General features: G+C 40.6%; 1 protein-coding gene across 3 annotated transcripts in view; it reads left to right on the top strand.

The window, feature by feature from the left end:
• Positions 1–23,310, top strand: part of lrp4 (low density lipoprotein receptor-related protein 4) — a 141,869-nt gene that overhangs the window by 90,059 nt on the left and 28,500 nt on the right. For all 3 annotated transcript variants that reach the window (XM_023279729.3, XM_023279728.3, XM_023279730.3), the window contains exons 7-14: positions 5,901–6,020; positions 6,216–6,341; positions 7,757–7,882; positions 9,517–9,651; positions 11,936–12,061; positions 12,508–12,738; positions 13,811–13,967; positions 14,528–14,745. In XM_023279729.3, coding sequence (XP_023135497.2) covers positions 5,901–6,020; positions 6,216–6,341; positions 7,757–7,882; positions 9,517–9,651; positions 11,936–12,061; positions 12,508–12,738; positions 13,811–13,967; positions 14,528–14,745 — 1,239 coding nt within the window. The remainder of the gene's footprint in view (positions 1–5,900; positions 6,021–6,215; positions 6,342–7,756; positions 7,883–9,516; positions 9,652–11,935; positions 12,062–12,507; positions 12,739–13,810; positions 13,968–14,527; positions 14,746–23,310) is intronic.

Below are 23,310 nucleotides of genomic sequence, written 5' to 3'. Positions count from 1 at the left end.
ACCTAGGAAGGACCTCTTGTACCGTTAGAGCAGCAGGGTTGTATCAGTGTGTTGCTGAAGCTGCTCCTCACATTGTCCACAGTTTTATGGAGGGGGTGGGAGGTGTTGTCCACGATAGCCAGCAGTTTGGTCAGCATCCTCTGCTCCACCACCTCCTCCAGGGTGACCAACTGACAGCTAACAACAGACTGGGCTTTCTTGATGAGTTCATTCAGTCTGTTGGCGTCCTTTGCCTTGATGCCTGCATCCCAGCACACCAGAGCGAAGAAGATGGTGCTCACCACCACAGACTGATAAAACATCAGGAGCATGCGGTGGCATACCTGAGGAAGTAGAGCCGGCTCTGACCCTTCTTGTAGACGGCCTCTGTGTTCGTAGATCACTCCAGCTTGTTGTCCAGGCTCACTCCCAGGTACTTGTAAGTCTGGACAATCTCCACATCAGTCCCATTGATGTAGACAAGAGAAGGTGGAAACTTGTTCCTACTGAAGTCCACCACCGTCTCCTTGGTCTTTATCACATTCAGCTGCAGGTGGTTCTCGCCGCACCATTGCATGAATCATCCTGCATTCATCCTCCCTTCCATTCTCCACACAGCCTAGTATGGCCATGTCATCTGAGAATTTCTGCAGGTGACACGACTCAGCGCTCAGTGTAGGTCTAGCTCTAGTTTGTCCTCTACATTTTACACGGAAAATCTTGAACTTGCTCACAAAGGTGAGCTCCTCAACCCTGGGCAGACGTAAAGCCTAAGATCTAAAGTGCAGACTCTGTGGCAGTCCATGAACAAAACAAAACACAACGGCACACAGCAAAGCGACTGATCTGGCCGGTTCTGCTGGTGTAAAGATCACAGTGTGCTGCTGTCGTCTGCTTGCACACACGTGCACAGCTAAACATGCTTACTCTTCAGGATCCGTGGCAGCACTCCGAACTCTCGCTGAGCACCTTCTTGAAGCGGAGCTGAAGACACAGCTCCTCTAGGAGACCGGTTCTGTTTTAGATGAGAGTGAAGTTTGTTCTCTCCCTCTGGCAGATGTCTCTTCTCTCCCCTTCCACTCCTTTCTGCTTCGCCGACTTTTCCTCACGTCCTCCAGGTTTCTAACTAGAGTTTGAAAGTACATTAGTGACTCATCTGAACAGGAGTTTTAGGCGATGATAGTTGTCAGTGGATGCACTAATCACTTCCTGACCTGGAAATCACCTCCATGGAGGATCTTCCAATTAGTTAAATGCACCTCCAGGACAGAGGAGGGAGGAAACACAGGTGTGTCCTCGGTGGAAGTGTTTTATCATGTACCGTAACATACAAATACGGGTGTCAGTTGGATTTGACGGTGATCCAGTTTTTCTGGCACGTCATAAATAAGACTGACACAAGGGAACGAAGGACTTCTCAGAGATCCAAAGAGACACATTAGCATAATAAAAAGCATTTCACTGATACTCAAGTCGTATAGAAATAAAATGTGTTCCACAGAGATGCATTATGGGGTAGATATTGTTGCATTTAGGAGCTGTTTTCATTATTAATTGGCCTGTTGAGAATTATTTAAAGGTCTTCATTGTTTAGACTGTCATATGTCAGATAAATAAGACAAAGAGACATTATGAAATGGCTTGTTTGTCTGGTCCAAAGTCCCAAAACCCAAGAATAGTTTTTTAAAACAGAAGAGAACCCCAACATCTGCCAGAAGGTTTTAAAGGAATCCTTTTTTTAAATGCTAGTATTACACCTTGAGTGTAAAAACAGAAAGAACTACTCGTGACTTTTGGTTTCATCAGGAAACAACCAAATTTGATCTGAAAATTGAGATATTTTGTCAGAATCACTTAATTCTACGTGTCTCACTTCAAAATTTGCCAAAAATCTAACTTTTTAAGTAACCAGATTCTGCAAAAATCACAACATTCTGCATCCTTGTCACAGCCGAAGTACCATTACTGATTCAGCTGTAAGCAAGACTGACCTGACAAAAAATCTGAAACTCTTGGGTTGATCTTGACTGAACTGCAGACTGTGTATCTAAGTAGTAAAATACAGGGGGTCCTCTGTTTATGATATCCTTGACCTATGGCAATTTGTCATTAAGTCATTCAAAGACAGCTTTGTTTACATTCGCTGGTTGGATTGTGTGGTAATCATGACTTTTCCGAAGAGGTAATCGATTTTGTGATGCACGTAATGGCTTTGATTACATTTTCACTATAACGTGATGCTCGTAAGGGCTTTGTTTACATTTTCGTCATAACGTGATGCTCGTAAGGGCTTTGTTTACATTTTCGCCATAACGTGATGCTCGTAAGGGCTTTGTTTACATTTTCGCCATAACGTGATGCTCGTAAGGGCTTTGTTTACATTTTCGCCGGATTCCAACTGTCGGCGAAAATCAACTTGCGTTGATCCATAGGAATGGAACTCCGACATAGGTTGAGGACCCCCTGTATCTATAGTATGTACAGATACCACTTCCAACCCCCAAAGTGTTGCTTACACCTGTTCATACTTGAAAAATGTTCTATAGCTTGACTTGAAATTTTCAAAACTCTTGCTGTAAAATGAATAATCTAAAGTCAAGTTACATCCTTTCATTTAGCTGTGGTTGTGCTGTTTCCATAGAGGTGCAGTGCTTGATACTGTAGCGCAAAATGAGCCCACAGTAAGCAAAAATGTGACAGAAACTAAAATAAATAGCCAGAACATGCTTGGTGTTTAAAGGGTTAAACAATTGTGAAGCCTCAAGCATTTTTTTCTTAATAACTAAATGATTAATGAAATACTGACGTCATTGCTGATTCTTTTTCTGCCCTTGAGAAACTATCATTAACGTCATGCATCAACCAAAAGTTGAAAAGAGATGTGTTTTGAGAGATGCCTTCACTGTCCAGCTCTACAAAAACCCAGCCTCACTGTCAAACCAACTGTACTTTCATCTCGGCGTTTAGTCTCAATTTCACAACTTGACGTCCCTCCGACGGCAGGTTGAGCTCGGGAACAGCTGCCGCTCGACAGCATCTGTCATAACTGAAAAACACTCCGTTAGATCTTTGCTGTCGCTGCGACTGAGCGAAGCCACGGTCCTGACGCAGACTATCATGTTTCCTTCTCCTCACTCCAGAGACTCTGCCTGCTGCTGACAAATCTCCCTTGCATCTCCCTCCGTGTGTTCTCCCGTCTCAGATTCCTCATTTCATTCGCTCATTCTCTCTAACTGCCCACCACATCTCTCCGTCTCCCCCCTCGTCTCTCCCTCTCGCTCCTACACACTCCAACTCAGTGGTTTCTTTGATGTGTTTATCTGCAGTGCAATAAGCGCCGCTTCAAGGTTTTCGTAACGGCGTTTGATCATCTGTAAGGTCGCGTTATTCGCCCGAGCCGCTCTCTGTTTTCCTCTCATCTCCTCCCACATCCAGGTTTCTTAATTGCTCGCCTTCGATTCTTGAAGTGTTTAACATTTTTCGGAAAGTTGAGCTGGCATCAAAAGCAGCCAAAAAAATAAAAAAGGGGACAGTAGGAAAATGTTTGAAATGGCTGTGGCACGAATTGACAGGAGCACACTCGGTGATTTGTTTGGCTTTTTTTAAAAGTTTGAAACGATTTCAGGAGAAATCTTTTGCTAACAAATTGGGGACCTCATGGTACGTGTTGGTTCAGAGTTAGTCTTTAAAGTCCAACTAAACTCTAGTTTGTGCACACACTCGGGCATTCCTCAGAGGCATAAGACAGCCCATCCTCAGACAGCATTCCTTGGCATCGGCTCTCCAGACACATGAAGGCCGCTTTGTTAGAGAAGAAGCCCCTCTCTTTCTGCCTCGTTCCCTAATGTGAATGCACACACAAACACACACAAACACACACCAGCACACATCCAAAAGCACTCACACTTGCATGCCTCGTTACTGCTCGGGAGCACCGACGCTGCTTTCGGCTGAGCAGATGAAAGAGTGCAGTTGCTGCGTTTGTGTGCGAGGAAGAAGTGGTGAGATAAAGGACGGATGAATCATCTGGGTGTGTGCGGTGTGTTCGTGGGCGCCGATTTTTGTGGCCAATAAGTCTCCGAAACCACCTGCCGTTTTCGTCGTCTCTCTCTTCTCCTGCCCGGCTGATGGAACCGCACCGGGATGCTCCAAGCTCCGCGACATCCTCCCTTGAATTTTTTTTCCCCTCCTTATCTGTCGGCCCCCCAGTGAGCGGAGCTGGCTCATGTTGTCAGGAGGAAACACGTCAAAAAACACACACACACATTTTCACGCGCCGGGATTTAAGATGCTTACGTTTGATTCAGCTTTAATCTTCTCGTCCACCTCCGTCCTCATCTGCTGCCAGTTTGAGCTTCACTTTGATCTGATCACATGTTGAGCTGTAGTGGGAGATTTGAAGGTGGGACAGCTGTGATCTGCAGGCAGAGATGATGGTGCGAAAGCCAGAATAAACTGAACTAATTAACGCTGATGGCAAAAGAAGTATCACGGGTATAAAACACGACATGTTTGCAATTTTTTTTTCCTTGCTCGTTTCTTTTTGAACCTTTCAGGCCTTGGACAGCAAACTAAAAACGATGTAGAATCTCTGAAATGTGCTCGTGGATGAGTTATTTTCCAAAACCAGATAGTAATAGAGGCCCAAACTCAATTAACCTGAGAAGAACTGGATCTGTTCAACAGTCAAAATCACAAACTCTGGCAGCAGCACGATGCTCCACCAAGGAGCCACATTCTTTATAACAATATTAATAAATTTTACTGTTTTTTCTGCACCCCGCAGTTCTGACTCACTCCTGTGATTTTTTGACGCAGTCCGCAAGCTATTTGATACATGGACAGACTCATAAAACAGGTTACACCCAACTCAATCTGAATAAAATTTCAGTCTCTGATGGGGTGTCGGTTACCAGGAACCGAGATGACCTGTGAAAACCTTTAGTTTGTGTCTTTATTCAAATGTGAGCAAACCATTCTCAATAGTGCATTTGTAACTTAAACCCTTTGCTGTACATGAAGAGTACAAAGAAGTTAATTTTCCCTATTTTAGTTGAGTCATTTTTGTATTTTTTGTACACTTTACATAATTTATCATAGCAAGAAGCTGTAAAAACACAAAAAAATTGCAGATTTTCAGCTTTCTGCCAGTCTTTGATTTGATCTCGTGACTTTCAGTTTTTATTTATATATATATATATATATATATATATATATATATATATATATATATATATATATATATATATATATATATATATATATATATATATATATATATATATATATATAAACTCCATCATACAACAGGGAATTTCAGGAATAATCAATCTCCACGTGGTAAGAATTGAAGGACTTCTCGATTGAACTGTAGGCTGTGTTTAGACATCGCAGATACCAAACGTTTTTTAATTCCATTTTTTTCCAGTATTGGTGACACCAGCATGCACTTGGGAAAAAAATGCAGTTTTTTTTTAGATGTCCATAAAACAAATAACTGAAAAAATTCAACTTTTCTTATGTTTTGTGGCATTGTACTTGTGTTATACTACTAAAAAGACATTAAGATCTGTCTACTTCTAGCCATGGTTGTATTATTCCCATAGAGGTTCAGGACTTTACATTGCAGTGAAAAATAGTCCAACAGTGAGTTAAAAGTGTGACAGAAGGAAAAAATGCCCAGATAGATGAAAAACAACACTTGTAGTTAACTGGACCAGGACTCCAAAAGTTCTTTTCAGTTCCAACTTTATAAATCCCACATGACCAGTGGATGATCACACATCATTTGGTACATTTGGCATTTTTCTAATAAAACAAACTTTTTTATTCCAACTCCTGAAAATTGTGACCTTAAAAGCCTTTAAGTGTAGACCTGCAGGTTTAAAAGCTGATAATGAACTGTGTGTCTGTGTGTGCAGCTTCCCACCAGCCCTGCAGATCGGTCGAGTTCATGTGCAGCAGCGGGATGTGCATCAACGCCGGCTGGAGGTGCGACGGAGAGTTCGACTGCGACGACCAATCGGACGAGAAGAACTGCAGTGAGTAGCTGGAGTCCAGAATTTATGAACAAATATGAGTAAAATCTGCAAATTAATCAGTATTAAACATATATTTGCATATTTTAAATCCCCATTTATGTGATTGTTTGGGTTAGTTTCAGTTGTTTATTTGATTTCATGCTTGTTATGGAAGCAGAGGGCAGAAGGAATAACATTTGTGTGTTTGTCCTGCAGCCACGTCCATGTGCACGGCCGACCAGTTCCGCTGCGCAACTGGACGCTGTGTCCGGTTGTCATGGCGATGCGATGGCGAGGATGACTGCTCGGATCGCAGCGATGAGGAGGGCTGTGAGAAGACTGGTAAGACTGCAGTTGTTATTTTATTTTCAGAAGCTAAATATAACACAAGCTTCAATCGTCGTCATGACAACAGCACAGAAAAAAAAAAAAACCCTCCTCTACTGAGAAACTCACTTTTTACATTTTTTGGGGCAAACACAGTTGCTTTTAAAAACCAGACTGATTAGTTTGGCTCTTCTTATGCTGGTGGAAAGGCTCCACTGACGACTGGACAAACTGCAGGAACAGGCCTGTGTTTTTACAATTAAAATGTACAAAGAACAGGCAGCAGAAAGAGGAAGAAGATGGAAAGTTGCTATTCTGTTTTTGGGTACTGTCCACCTATGACCACAGCCATAATGGTAAAGACCTTCCAGATCACTTTGCAGCGACTTTGTGAACCGTGAAAATGTATTTTCCTGAAAGTCCTTTCTGTGTTTGCTTTATGCATCTGAATCCGCTTTGTCGTTTTTCTGGCTGCACAGTTGCATCATAATAAAAATGATTTTACATCATTTGTACATTTCCCTCTGAAATGCTCAGAGTCACACTGGAATCTATGAGACGTTCAAATCATGTAATAATGGATTTAGGAGAGGAAACACTCCTGTTCTCTTAATAAGCATTGGCAACATATTTAAAGCTAAAACATGGTTTTTTGAGTTTATTTCCCAGAATGAAGGACAGAGTGGGAGATTAAGAGTTGTTGCTGTAATTATATTATCTGTGTGTGGGACAGAATGAAGAGGAGGAGAGACAGTTGATGCACACTGGATTTAATGTTGTTTACACTGTAATATAATAATTTTACCAACAGAGAAATTGTTGTTGGTGCATTAACCAGATACACATGTTTTAAGTTAAACCAAAGAGCAGTACATGCTACAGATCAAGGGTGTCAAAGGTGTGGCCCGCGGCTGAATAGTCTCTGAATTTTTGTCACATGTATGTTAATTACAGCTGAGTTATTTACAGCTTCTCGGTTGCTGTGAGAAGCACAGAATTTTTGTCTTTTGACGGGATGTTGTTAAATCAAACGGTTTATTTTTGGGAAATTTTTAAATGAGAAATATCCCCCTTTTTTTAGGTTGGTTTTTATTTTTTGACAAAGCAAAAATCACACGATTACACACATGAATGTCTGAAAGCTGAAAATGTGATAATTCTTCCTGTTTTTTATAATTTGTTGCTGTAAGTAATAGTGTAATTTGGACGATTTTTACAAAAATGACTCGCCTTTTAATGCCACTGGCGAGTTTAGTGGTTCAAAGAATAAAATGCACATCGACGTCACTAAATCTTGCAATTAACTGCAAAGTTTCAACACGGCCAGATATGTTAAAGGACAAATGTTGAGTAAAAGTACTGCAAAGAAATCTCTTTCAGTTGACAGCTGTATATGTTCTCACGACATGTTTGATCCCGTCCCCTCCCAGAGAGTCCTCCATGTGCTCCTGATCAGTTCCAGTGTGGGAACGGTCGTTGCATCGGCCAGAGGAAGGTGTGCAACGAAGTCAATGACTGCGGTGACTGGACTGATGAACATCCACACCACGACTGCCGTAAGCACACTGATAAAACATGTCAACAACCATCTCAACGTCTGCTCTATTTCTCTTTCAGAATATGAAGTAACAACTCATTTTGAAGGGATAATAACAAAGTTGAAGTCATGACACGAGTGTTGAATTTAACATATCTCAAGATGCTGACAGCTTTCATTGCGTGTCATTTGGTTATTAACCCTCTGAACCCCGGGAAGTTTCTGTGTTTTTGTTTTTCTCACTGTCTGCTCATTTTTCACTGCAATATAAAGTCTTGTACATCCATGGAAACAGCACAGCTAGAAGTAGAGAGAACTCAAAAACGTCTTTTGACCAGCATAATGGAATCAACATGTACAATGTTTTTCCAAGTGATGATGTTGTTGTTCTACTGATATGTTGCTACTTACATTTTTAATCATTTAATCATACTTAGCTACACATTTGTGTAAACACGCCTTGCAATTCAGCCAAAAAAAGTCAGTTCTGCCAAAAAAATCCTGGAATTTTTATTGGACATGAATGCTGGTCACAGCTGAGTAATTAATGGCGTCATGGTTGCAGTGAGGAGTGCAGAATTTTTTGTTTTCCACAGAATCTAGTCAGTACACAGGGCATATTATGGGCAATTTTTTAAAAGTGCATGTGGAAGAAAGCGATTTTCAAGAAATGGAGCTTAGATCTGGTCAATTTTTCTGAAAAAATAAAAAGGTCACAGTTGATTAACTCCTGCTTGAATGTTGAAAATCATTTATTTTAGTTTTTACAGTTTCTATTTATGATAAATGCTTTTATTTAAGTTATTTATTTATTTATTTTTTTGGGTAAAGATAGCTTGCTTTTAAAACCTACTGGTGGGTTTTGGGGTTCAGAGGGTTGATGACTTTTGCCTGCTTTTGAAACTAGTCGTAACCTCTTGACATTGATTTTTATTCTAAGTTTTGTATGCTACTGTTCAAAAGTTTGGGGTCACCCAGACAATTTCATGTTTTCCATGAAAACTCTCACTTTTATTCATGTACTAACATAACTGCACAAGGTTTTTCTAATCATCAATGAGCCTTTCAACACCATTAGCTAACACAATGTAGCATTAGAACACAGGAGTGATGGTTGCTGGAAATGTTCCTCTGTACCCCTATGGAGATATTCCATTAAAAATCAGCTGTTTCCAGCTAAAATAGTCATTTACCACATTAACAATGTCTACACTGGATTTATCATTCATTTAATGTTATCTACATTGAAAAAAATGCTTTTCTTTCAAAAATAAGGACATTTCTAAGTGACTCCAAACTTTTGAACAGTAGTGCAAGTAGAATTTTAGGCTTGAAAAGGAAGTTTAAGGTTTCATCTTCTCAGCACCTTGCAAAGAAGATAGATTTAGGCCTATTGGTGGGACTAGAGTGAAGGTTAGGCTGTCAGTTTAATCCTTTAGAACCCCTGAGTGAGGATCAAGAATGTCCAGATACATTCTGATGACTGACTATGCTGGTGTCTGATAAGATATCGCCATCCTCAGGCCTCTCTGCATGTGGGATGAGAATATCCTCACCAGATGAGTCAGATACTTTTTACAGCGTGTGCTTGTATTTGTCCTGAATCAGCATTGCTGTGTTTATGTTCCCGTGATGTTTCCGTGCTGCGAACAGGGCCGCGCTCCAGCGAGGGCAACTGTAACCAGAATAACGGAGGCTGCTCCCAGAAGTGTCAGATGGTCCGAGGACTGGTCCAGTGCACCTGTCACACCGGATACCGGCTGATGGACGACGGCAAAACCTGCCAGGGTAACGCCGTCTGAGTTTGTGTGTCTGCGAGTGTGTACACATTACGAGCTGACAGCAGACTCGGCGTTGAAAGAGAGCGAGCAGGCTGAGGGTGTTAATATTCAGGACCTCTGCGGAGTTTGTCAATTGGCCAGCTGCTGCTTTGTGTTAAACATCTGATAGCTTCACTGACTTCCTAAACATGACGATATTATAAAATGCTGCTCCATATGCTGCCATGCTCTTCATTCCTCGGTGAAAAGATAGTCTTGGGGAAACAGGAAGCATAATGAACATATGAACGCATAATTACGATATAAAACCATCATTAACATATGACAAACTTAATTATAACTAATAATAATAACTTTATTTATATAATGCCTTTTGAAACAGAGTGCTTTATAGACACTCAAGAAGACCACTGAACAACAGAAGGCTGGTCTGTCCAAACCGAAGGAAAACCAGAGAGACAAAATGTGGTAAAAGATTTTCAGAATAAATCAATACAACAGATTAAAACAAGAACCAAAAATGCCACATCCAGGTAAGGAAAAAGAAAAAGTATTAGAAAAGAAAACAGGTACAGGGTACAAAAATAAGGACAAGACTAGAAGTAATAATAGTATATAAACTTAATAAATAAGTAAATACATAGAAGGTAAAAGAGAACAAAACAAACAAATAAAATACATAAAATATTTCAATAGATGATAAAATAACTTAAAAAGTCCTATTATTTAGGATCAACTGATTTTATATTTTCAGGGTCCATACTGACACTAATTATCAATAATCTGGGAGATCAATAACCGTTATTTATTCTGAACTAATATATCTAAATATTTTACAATACCAACATGTGATAGCAAGAATCCTATATTTCATAATTCGGCGTCTTCATTTATTAGTATTGCAATTAAGGATTTTTTTCTACATATTCTGTACAAGAATCTGTGCATTATCCATATTTTTCTACATATAGAATAAACCTGTGCAATACAGTTGCTTTCCGCATTCAGAGGAGTCTGTGAGTAGCTTAAATTTCCACATGTAGAATAATCTATCCATACTTTTTTTGAACTACCGCTTTTGCTGCTGCAACCTGGGATTATCTTATTCTATTACTATAGCTGAATATGTTCAATAAACGTGTACATTAAATGTTATCTATGTGACAGCAGTGAATCTGCCCTTCATAACTGGGCTGTTTCAATAATAAAGGTTACTGTAACTAAATATGTACAACAGCATTAGAAGTGGTAGCGTCTAAGCATTATGTGATGCTATGATGCAGTTACATCTAATATTCTTTGCTGCTTTCTGTCACTTCTTTTGCCCACTGAGGCCAATATCTTTAAGCAATATTTAATATTGTTTTCAGGGTAATTTGTTTGCTATCTAGTAGCTAAGCTGGTAGCATAACTACGGCCTTTAGCTGCTAGCAAAGCCTTAGCTGCTGTGAAAGTAGCTTATGTCCTGTTTTGTGGCATTGGCTGAGATTCTTGTTCAGCTTTTGCAGGTTTCTGTCTCTTCTAGAGAGATTTGTTTGTCAGTTAGAGCAATGATTTATCTATCAAGACATAAATCTAATTTATGTCTTTATGATTCACTGTATATCACTGCAGCAATGACATTTTTAGTGTAACAAACAAAGTGGACATGCACATGCATATAAGACTGTATCTGTCTATTACAACTTCATTTTCAAGAATCAGGAGGACAAAATACGAAGTTAAAAGTTTTTGTTTGGCTAGAAGAATTATTGCAAAGGAATAAGTAAGAAAATTAGTTGAAGAAAGAAAAAAAACTTTAACCTGTCTCTCACTTATCCTATCTTTAACTTCCTAAATACGACCAGAAAATGAAATTCTTTGCTACTATTCACAGTTTATTCCTCTTAGTCAGTTTGTCTGTGTGTCAGCAGGAGTATTTCCAAAACAAATTTCCATGAAACTTCACAGAAAGTGAAGCTTTGGACTGAGACATTATTGATTCGAATTTGGTGTGCAACTGAATCTGGGCTTTGTGCCACGAGTCAGGATTTATTGCCAGAATTTAGAAAATTATAGAGACACATTTGAATTTCCTTTTTTTCCACATTGTAGGAGTGTGTTTGATAGGTCAGGGAATTAATCTCAAATTTAAGTGATGAAAGAAGAACCAGGATGTGTTCCAAAAGCGTGAATAAGTTGTTCCCCTTGCAGCCACCTCTGATGCTTTATGTCCTGAGTTCATTGTTAACCCTGCTGAAGACTGACGCCAACGTCTCCCCGCCCCTCGTGTCCTCTGTGGTCTCTTCCAGATGTGGACGAGTGTGCAGAAGAAGGCTACTGCAGCCAGGGATGTACCAACGCCGAGGGGGGGTTCCAGTGCTGGTGCGTTCAGGGCTACGAGCTCCGACCCGACAAGCGCAGCTGCAAAGCTCTGGGTAAAAAAACCGCTGCACTGCGTTTCATCCTTGACGTGACCACAGTCGAGTCGCCGACGTTTGACCTCCAATAAAAGCACCGTTGCGTAGTGTTTACACTCGCTTCAGCGGTAACTGTATCCGCTGCTCTGCTCCGGGGTCTTGGACTCATTCGGAGGGTCTGGACTAGATTTAGATATGCCGCGGAGGTAGAGTGCAGGCCTGGTACAGCAGCCCATCAATCTGCTGCAGACCAGAGTTAAACCCAGGTCAGGTCTGTCTGTCAGGCACCCGCCAGGACCCAGACCTTCACCCCCACAGATTAATGCTTGCTCTTATTAAAAGTGACCGCTGGGTCTTGCTCAAATTTTTTTTTTGTCTTGTTACTGTTTAGTCACTTTCCAACTTTCACTTGAGGTTTAGCCTTTTTTTCCACTTTAATTCCCATTATCTCCGACCCTCTCCAGGTCCAGAGCCGGTGCTGCTGTTCGCCAACCGCATCGACATCCGTCAGGTTTTGCCGCATCGCTCCGAATACACGCTGCTGCTCAACAACCTGGAAAACGCCATCGCTCTGGACTTCCACCACAGCCGCGAGCTGGTGTTCTGGTCGGACGTGACGCTGGACCGCATCATGAAGGCCAACCTGAACGGCTCCAACGTGGAGGAGGTCGTGTCCACCGGCCTGGAGAGCCCAGGTGGGTGCCGCAGCTGACGGGATGTGGGTTCAGACGAAGGACAACAGGCTCATTTATCACTTTTTCAATTTATTCAACTCTGCGTCTTTCTGTCCAACTGGGTTCTGCTCTCCCTCACTTCATCCATCACCTTATTCCTATATGAATGCTGCCGTATAACATCAATGCTGTTTAATTCTTAAAGTCTGTTTGTGCTTTCTGTCTGTCTGTTATTTTTAGTCTCACTTTTGTTTTCTCATAGCATCAGTGTCTGTTTCCTTTTAAACTCTACTTTTTGGTCGATTTCAACTTTTATTTTTGCCATTTTATGTTTCTTTCTTGTCCATGTTTGTTTTTTTTCACATCTCTTTGTCCCTCAAATTAACTAAATAGATCTTTTTTGCTGTGATGTTCTGTTTACATGATGTGATGTGAAGGTCAAAGAATGAAACTAGTTAAAGATGACACTTAGAGACAACAGTTCAACATTGTAAGAAATTCTTTCTAAAAGACAGAAGATGAGGATCAGTATCAATCTCATGTCTGGACATTAAGCATGTAGCTTTTAGTTTAGCTTAGCATAAAGACTGGAGGCAAAGGGAAATGGCTAGCTTTTGGCTTTTTGAATTATTGATTTTTATAAAATCAGTAATCAAATAAATTTAATGTCATTCTTGCTTCTATTGTGATTTATAGTATGATAGATGTGTTATACTGCACAAAATATATTTTTGAGATCTCTCTACTTCTAGTCATGGTTTCCGTGTTTAATAAATCCATTGTAGGAGAAAAATGTGACAGGAGCAAAAATAGTCCAGAAATTGGCTGGGGTTCAGAGGATTAAACAAGAAAGGCAAAAACTGTGATTTTAGAAGTCAAAAGTATTTTTGTTCTTTTCCTAACTTCCTCCTAAAGGTGTTTTATCAACAGGATAAAGGAAGTTGCATCAGCAAATATTAAGAAGCAGACAAACAATAATTAGGTAGAAAATATTACACAATTAGAACATAATATTCTGTCACAGTTTCCATTAAAGTGAGTACTACTTTAACAAATGAATAAGAAGTAATATAATGTGTTTTCTCTCCTTTAGGTGGACTGGCCATAGACTGGATCCATGACAAGCTGTACTGGACAGATTCTGGGACGTCCCGTATCGAGGTGGCCAACCTGGACGGGACTCATCGTAAGGTGCTGCTGTGGCAGAACATGGAGAAGCCCAGAGCCATCGCACTGCACCCCATAGAGGGGTACGAGTCCAAACACACACACAAACTCCCATAATTCACTGCAGATGGCTCAGAATGTACACACACTCATATATACATATCCCCTCTGGATGTGTCCCAGTTGTAGTGTTGCAGCAGAGCAGGGATTAAAGTTTGGCAGCACAGCAGTACCCAGAGGCGAGCATCTGTGTGGAACAAGTATTTCATGAAACGGGCAGCAGCTAAGACTGTTTTCCTCCCCGGTTTCATATGCTGCAGTTACTGGAGAGAGTTCTGGATGAAGCCCCAGAGAAATTTAAAGCTAGAAAACTCATTTGGCTTATTAGGTGGCTGATTTGCATGTGATAATTGAAAAATATAAAAAACTGAAAAGTATATCTTCCCTCTGAGGCTGGACGGAACAGATGAGTGATGATGAGGAGGACATGAATGTTAGGGACGAGGGAGGCTTCTTTGATTTCAGACATCTGCTGCGTCTTGAATCCAGACAACAATCTGTTTGCGTCTTTGCCACGAGGATCAGCCCATTTCGGCTCAAACAGCGAGTTAACCAACCATGACTGTCCCGTTTTCCTCTTCAGTAAAATCTATTGGACCGACTGGGGCAACACGCCTCGCATCGAGTACGCCAACATGGACGGATCCAACCGGAGGGTCATCGCAGACACACATCTGTTCTGGCCCAACGGCCTCACCATCGACTACGCAGGACGGCGGATGTACTGGGTGGACGCCAAGCACCACGTCATCGAGAAGGCTGACCTGGACGGACGCAACCGCAAGGCCGTCATCAGCCAAGGTAAACTACCACTTGCTAGCTGTTGTTCTTCTCACGTTTGGGTTGAAGAATCACAAAATAGCTCATCTTTTCTGATTATTTCTAGCAACCCAATGGTGCACAGTGAAATTTGTTACAGATGATATTGGGACGTAAAGTCATCCTTTTTGATTCCTTAAGAACAAAGTATAGATCGTACTTTCTTCCTTGATGGATTGCTAGATGTTTGGGGTTTTTAGAGGTGTTTGAACTTCAGGGTCTTAGTTCAAGCACTTCATGAACATTCAGGAACATTGGGGTTGAGGCTTAAAGGGGTGAACATTTCTGGTTGCCTGAGTACCTGCACCTTTTCATTTTAGCCTATCACTCTCAGCCATCTCATGGTCAATCTCTGCAGTAGCTTTTAGAAATCTATTTGTGTGCATTATATCTAGCATTTTGGGCTTTTTTGAGTTTCCTTTGCTACTACTGCTTGTTTCTTTTCCAGCATTGACTCAGTGGTTCCATTTATGAAGCAGTAAATCACAGTCAGCAGCAGCAGGCCTTGAATCTCTTCCATGCTTACTGTTACTGTAATGCTGGTTGTTCTTGGTTTTATATGGTGTTGTTGCGGTATCTGTATTACTGCAACTTCCTGCACTGAAGTGGAGTATTTCACTGTATAGTCACCTAATCTTCACATGGAAACCCAGATAACCAGCAGTTAGATGAACCTTTAGGTTCACTGAAAATAATTCTGGGATCTGAAAAGTCTAGATTCTTCGTAGCGAACTGATACTAGTGCCTAAAAAGTGGAGCTAAAGCTTCCATGAACTCCTTCAAGTATTATAGTCCAGCTCACTGTAGCTGCTTCTTCTTTTAGTCTTTGTCTGTTCAGTGTTTTGAACCAAACAGGTTTAATGAAGACAAAGTTTTACATATTTTCTGTGGCTAATTTCAACAGTTAGGACTCAGCAGCTGCACTTATAAGAAGAAACCCATTACTCGTTAAGTAAATACACAAAGTGTTGTGTTTGCATTAACTGAGGCTGTGCTGCAGATTTAATTACAGATTTAAGTAGGAACTATGGGAAAGACTGTCATAAAGTTGTTAATGGAGATTTGTCAGCCTCGGATGAGATTAGAGAAAACATTGAGGAAACACAGAGCTCAATCTCTCATCATTTGTGGCGATTTATAGCAACCCAAATGTTCAGAAAACACTTTTTAAATTTAATCTTCAAAATGTTACGTTGGTAGCTGCCTTCTTCAGTTTTAATTCTTTTGACCAGCACCCAAGTGAAATGTTTGATACAACATTTTTGAACTCCCTTTCCGTGCAATCTGTGTTTTATCTAACGAGCAGACAATCCTGAAACTCGTCTGTTTTAAATGAAGGTATGACAGCTTTGTAAACACAAAGCCTCGGCAGTTGTTTATCCAAGAACCTCAGAAGTCACTGAAGTTTTTTTCTTTGAAAGCTTCGACTGAGGCAGAGGAAAACAGAAGAGGTCTGGCGGGAGTTCAGATTGTCGGATTTTCATTAATTATCACTCTCACGTGCACAGAAACACGCATTCACAGGGCGATGGATATAGGATGTAGCACACTGACGCTGCTTCATTATGCCATGTGGAGTTAATCAGAGCCATATTTCCATTAAAGAGCTCACACATGTTCCTACTGCTGAAATGCACACACACAAAAGCCATAAATGACAATGTAAAGCGGAACGCATGCCTCTGTTTATGTTGTTGTTTCCTACAGAGACGTGTGTGCATTAAAATAAGGTTTCTGGCAGATATACGCGGCACAGTGCTAATTTGTCACACACATAAACTCAGGCTTGCTTCTGTGACCTCATGCTGCAGTGAGATTCTTTTCTCAGGTTCTCTCTGATAGTTTTCGTAGTTTCCTGCTGCGTTTGTGCTCCTCGTGTTTCTCAGTCAGCAAACTAGCAGCCAGCAGAACATCCTGAGCACTGTAGGTTGGCGGTGTGATGATTTATTCCAGCGGCGATGCTGGACTGGGTAATGGAAGCGTTGCAGTGGCACCGGGTTGTCATGCCGGTTGGTGGGGAATAGGAGCAGACACACTTTAAGGCAGCAATGAAAATCTCTTTAACGTCTACTGGAGGCTGAATGTGGATTGTTAAATCATGCATGTCCCTCTGTACATTTGTCAGATTGTTAGAGCACAACTGATATATCAATATCAGTCGCATATGTTAATATGAAATCTTCTTTTTATAGAACATAATGTAGAAAAAAGATCCTTGGTTTAATTTAGAAACTGTCATCACATAGTTTGTCCAACAGAGCAGCTCTGACTCCACTGTTTGCAAAAATCTTGGCAGTTTCTGCAGCACATGTAGCAGAGAATTCATCACAATTGATCAGATAGTAGTGTTGAATCCGTATTTGTGTTCATGGTAAGCTGCTGACTAGATTGTAGAATACATTGCTGTGAGATTAATATACAGTTGCACGATCATTTCCCTTTTCAATGTAACTTTATGTTACATATTGATACCCAGTATTGGCTGATATATTGATTTCAGAATGTCTTACTCCTTAAAATGGGAATCAGCCACTAAAATCCAAAATCCATCAGGCTCTACAAATTATGTTTTCACTTATGTTAACTGATATACCAGCAGATTTCCACAAAGTTTGGTGAACAGTCCTGCTTTAGAACAAAAAACACAACAGAAAAAAAAAAATCTGATTTTGGATGTGATCCTGACATTGTCATTCCATGTCTTTAGATATTTAGTTCCTGCTGAAACCTGTATATTCTACATGCATGCCAGAAAATGTATTGTAGATTAGCTGTAGTACCTGGTTGTTCCACCAGGAGTCTCTTACTGTTCAATACTGTAGCGACCAAAGAAGGCGGCTACTAACACAACAGAGAGCATTGTGGGGGTTTAGCTAGCAATGGGCCACCATGACAAAGACCTCTGTGACGCTTAATGACCTCTGGCCTGAGCTCATGTGTTCAAGACCAGCTGCTATTGTAAATTATGTATCTGTTGACAGGACAAATGTCCACTGTGATAATTTTGCGTAAATCAGTTATTGATTGATTGAATGCTGTTGATTATTTATTGAAGAAAACTGTTCAAAATTTGCATCCCTAGCTTTCTGCCACAAATTTAGCTCTCCCTTTTCGACACCTGTGTGACAGTGAACATAAACAAAACATTAGATTTAGGCGATGCTCAATAAAACCGATTTTAAGAATGCCTTCATGGGCCCTGATCCACATCATCGAGACCCTCAACTATTAGACAAACATGAGTGCTGAGAGGCTGTAAAGTTAATAGTAATTAAGCGGAATTTAAATTAAAAATCTGTGTTTTCATGGCAAAGAATTCCATTCATGGCAGTTACATAACAGCATGAGAGTCCTGAACATCTGGGGGAGGTGTGCAGTGTGAGTGTCAGCTGACAGACAGGTTTCCAATTTGGGATTTTTTTTTCTTTCTTTCTTTTTTTGTCCTGATGAAGTGAAAAGAGTGTGGCAGCACATCAGTGACCATCAAGAGTGTGAAAGGAGAGAGAGGGAGAGGGGAAATGTTTGATGAGTGTGTGTGCACCATCAGCCCTGTGAGCTCTCCTTAATGACGTGTGCTCTCCGGATAAAAGGCTGTAATTGGCCCTGTCCTTCCTCCACAGCCTCTGTTTGCTCAGACAACACACAGGACAAATGGGACGAGTGTGTGTGTGTGTGTGTGTGTGTGTGTGTGTGTGTGTGTGTGTGTGTGTGTGTGTGTGTTACATTGTGAGTCGCTGTGCCTGGGAATGTTAACGAGCATTTATCTCCCTGCACCTATAGCTCTCTGAGTGGCTGGATGAGAGCCAGCTCCTGGAGCTGGACGGCAGACAGGTGCCACGGATGACTCGGCTATCCAGTCTGCACACCTGTGCACCTCGAGGTGGGGGATGGAGAAGGAGCAGCTACGTCTGCTTGTGTGTGGGCGGGAGTGACTGTGGGTTTCTTTGTATGAATGTGATCTTAGAGTACATCTGCCTGAGGACAAATGTACACTGCGGTGATTTGTCATTCACAATGCTGCATGACAGCACGTCCAGTTTCTCCGTTAGGAAGACCTGCGAAACAACGCCCCCTTGTGGACAGCAGCTCAGCTCACAGGTCTTAATGTAACATCTTAAATTTCACTAAGGCACAAGTATTTTTAGGCACAATTAGAGGTGTACTAGGCATCCTCGGCAGATCAGTCAAGCTCTCAGCACAATTTATGGAAATCTAAGTTGAGATGTCACACTCTCAGAGCTCACATTTCAACCCAAGTATATTGATAGAGGTAAACTTTACAGATTTTTCTTCTGCATGAGTATGAATGTAGCAAATTTCAAGTGTTTTGGTTTTTCTTGTCATCGGGTGCTGCTAAAGCAAAATTCTCAGTCACCACAATCAAAAAGGTTCAGTCTCTGGGTGTCATGAACATCCAAGTTACTGCCTCAGTGTTTTCTGATACAACTACTTGGAGTCGCCAGGTCAGAAATCTAAAATACTTCACTTCAGGGACATTTACTTCAGGAACAGGTGCTCCTGGTTCTGTTCTGTTCTGTGTCGAGATCCTCAGTTTGAACCATTCCACACAAATCCTTATTTAAAAGAACGTAACAATAGCAAAGGTCTAAGAATACAAGCATCTACCATGCCATTCATCTCGCTCATCTACAAACTGCTGCATGTAAATGTGTTTGACTGAAGTCAATATTTGCATTAATTTCCAAAGAAATTCACAGGTAAATAATGCAGTTGGTTGTTTCTCTCTGACCTACATTTGCGCAGGTTGTTAGCATCTATTAGAAAACAAGAAGATGTATACATGCAGCAGCACTCTAGTTTCTTTCAGAATGCTCTAGCTGCCATTATCGGGTTTTCTCCAAACTACGATAAGGGCTTATCCTGGTTTCGGAAATTGAGATGGTTTACATGCACAAAAGCAAAAAGGGACATTTCAACAATAGAACATTTTTTCCTAAACCTTGAGTGTACTTTTTAATATTAAATATTCTTTCGGTGCTTCTTTAAATCCCTCATTGTTTATCTTTTTAACAAGCATAAATCCTCTTTAATATCCAAATTTATAACTATGTCTGATTAGTTTGCATATGTAGAGCTTTTTTTCATTGCTTAGATCATACATATATATTTTTGTTTTGCTTATTACTCCACCAAGATGGTGGAGTTACGTGGTGATTGGCATTTGTTTGTCTGTCTGTCTGTCTGTCTGTCCGTCTGTTGTCTGTCTGTCTGTTAGCAACATTACTCCAAAACGGACAAACAGATTTGGATGAAATTTTCAGGGAAGGTCAAAAATGACAGAAAGACCAATTGATTAGATTTTGGCAGTGATGCAGCTTATAGTCTGGATCCACAAATTTTTGAAAGATTTTAGCTGTCGGAAATGCTACAACGACTGAGCAGCCTTGGCGGAGTACTGCGCTCTCTGAGTGCTTTTCTAGTTTACTAAATGTGTTGCCATTTATATGAGGGCATCACTGTGTTTTTCAGAGTGTAAACTCGTCATAATGTGTAACTTCACAGACAAAATACATGAAAAAAAACAATGATTCTAGCATCACAATAGTTTTATTTGGTTTATTGTTTTGTACGTGACTTCAGTGGAAGCTCAAACGGATAAGATTTCTGAAGGAGTTGTAGGAGCTTCAGTGAAAGCAAATGGACTTATCTTTTTGGTTGTTGAACTAAAGAAGCTTCATGGATTAGAGGTGAAACATCTTAAAGAACCAAAAACAGAAGTCCAGTTGCTCATTACTGAAGCTCCTAGAGTTACCATAATCTGGATGAATCTCCACAGACAGACTTTGCTGTCCATCACGCTATAATCTGATCAGTGTTCTGTCCAGCTGGAGGCGATGTTGTGTCGCTGTTGACCTACAGTATAACAGCGACGGTGACAGATCCAGTGAAGGTGTGAGAGGACAGGGAGGTGCCGCATGTAGGCTAAAGGGGACATAACTGTGAAGGCTCGGTGGGACGTTTGAAGCCCTGTCAGCCTGCAGCTGCTCCTCCAGCTGTCCCGGAAGAAAGGGCCAGGAGGGCTGGTGCTGCTGAGGGCGGAGAGATGACAAGGAAGAAGGTGACCGTATCAAAAGCAGACGACTCGGAGGACGGAAGGGGGTGTACTGTTGTCTCCCTCAGGCTGGGATAAGATCAGAAAACAAACACTCAGCCGGCATCTCTTCACACACACCTGGAGCTGTTTCAGCAGGAAGGAAAATGTGGAGATGCTGGTTAGCTTGGCTGTTTATACTGATTGTTAACTGAAAAACTGCTAGTTTTCTGTTTCCCCTAATGACTGTCAAACTGTTCATTCGTGGCATTTACTGCATCGTAGCATCAAAAGCTGTCCAGTACCTAAAGCCAACACAAAACGCCTGCTCAGATTATTACTCTTCTGTACTTAATCGGACTCATAATTAAATGATTTTTTTGATCCAGAGAAACAGAGAGGAACAAACTTGCTGCCCAGATGGTGTTTCCCATATCTTCCAAAAGTGAAACCAAAATACCAAGGCGGTAATATGTTTGAACAGATGAGACACTGAAACTTTCTTGTCACCAAGTTGTGTAGTGAGTGGGACATTTTCCAGTGAACAAACTATGAAATAGTGACATATTTTTGCAGTTTCTGTACTTCAGTTAATTGATTTCCTGATGCCAATATTCCTTTAACAAGATACAATCCGCCACCGATTTGTAGCAAAGGTTTGAAACGTTAGGAAGCATTCTCAAGAGGTAAAATAAAACACGCTTTTTATTCATCCATGATTTTAAAAGTGCGTTCAACCATCCTCTCATTCCTCCTGCAGCACCAGAAGTGGGTTAAACAAATAATTTGTTGGATAGAAAACGTCTAAATTAGTTTAAAATGATCAGAAATTTTGTCTCGCTGGGTTTATTCTGGAGCTGCACACACATTTACTCTGATCCTCGTGGCTCATTATCATCCTGGTCTCCCTCCAGCTTTAGCCATTTACCACTTGACATTTATGCTTCGCCGTAAAACACTGTCATTAAACGAGCAGCAGTGTTTTTAAGAGCCACGCTGCACCATCGCAGCTCGGTGCTGCTGCAGAAATCACTTTTTCCATCCGTTCAGCGCTCTCATCCAACTGGCTGTGCAGCTACTCCTCTGGAGGCAAAGAGGACTTTAAGTTGGACGAGTGCTGCTAAATGGACATACTGATCGCTATTGGTAAATAAGATACTAATAGCTATCTACACCCTAAACAGTTTGTGAGCTTTTTTGGACAAATTTTGTTTATTTTGGGTAAGTTTGGAGTCTTTCCAGACAAGTTTTGAGTCGTTTTAGCCAAATTTCGAGTCACTTTCAATCACTTCTGAATTATTTTGGATGAATGTTTGCCTTTTTGGACACGTTTTAAATAATTTTGGACAATTTAAAAAAATTATTTAGGGAAAAATTTTACAAATTTTGGACATATGATTTGGACAAATTTGAATTATTTTGGCCATATTGATCAATATTGATAATGAGATACCAATAACTTTCTACTTTACAAACTCTTTCTAAGTATATTTGGAAAAATTTTGTGTCATTGTGGACCAATTTTGTTTATTTTGGGAACGTTTAGAGACTTTTTACACAAGTTTCGGGTCAGTTTGGATGAATTATGAATCATTTTGCAAATGCTTTAATTAATCTTAAACATTTTTAAAAAAGATTTAGGACAAATTTTGAGTCATTTTGAGCATTTATTTGTTACTTTGGACAAATTAGTTATTTTGGGTACATTTTCATTCATTTTTGGGTAGATTTAAAAAAAAAAATCATTTGGACAAATGTCCAAACTAAAACAAAGTTCGATTCATGGTACGATCAGTTAGCAGCTGTTAGATCAGTGGTTCACACCCTGCACCTCACATTTTTTTTAACAGTCATTAAAACATTATAGAAGAAGCAACTCATTTTTAAAACTAAAAATGCAGCAAAAATCACTTTTTTCCATCCGTTCAACACTCTCATCCAACTGGCTGTGCAGCTACTCCTCTGGAGGGAAAGAGGACTTTAAATTGGACGAGTGTGGAGGAGTGTCCCTGAGCAGATGTTCCCACTGGAGACAAATCTGCAGGGAGTTCCCTGTTTGCATATGTTAGTGTTCAGGACATCGATGTGGACCGTGAACACTCTTACTGACAGTTTTCGACACGTCAACCACTTGTAAAATAAGTAGTCCCAGCCTTAATGCACAAGTTCCTCTTATAGCCAACATTTTAAAGGCCCTGGAGCTTGTTTTTATAATCCGCTTCTAATGAAAGCAATGAGGTTTTTACTTGTCAACACTATCGTCTGCCAAAGGTGCAACTGATGACATGAATGATCCTTGTGTTCTCTGTGTTCTTTGCTCTGGTTTTGAAGTGGGTAGAAGCTCTGATAAAGCAGCATTTGTAAAGCTTTTCCCTCTTTCGATTGTCACATTTCAGTCACGGGCTTTGAAAGGCTGGTTCTCTTTCAAAAAAACACCAAAGTTTCACAATTTTTTAGCGACAGAAACTTTGAAAACAGAAAGATATGTTGGATTT

This window comes from Amphiprion ocellaris, chromosome 1 (assembly GCF_022539595.1).
Source record: "Amphiprion ocellaris isolate individual 3 ecotype Okinawa chromosome 1, ASM2253959v1, whole genome shotgun sequence".
Lineage (NCBI taxonomy): Eukaryota > Metazoa > Chordata > Actinopteri > Pomacentridae > Amphiprion > Amphiprion ocellaris.
This window is presented reverse-complemented; position numbering and strand designations above follow the sequence as displayed.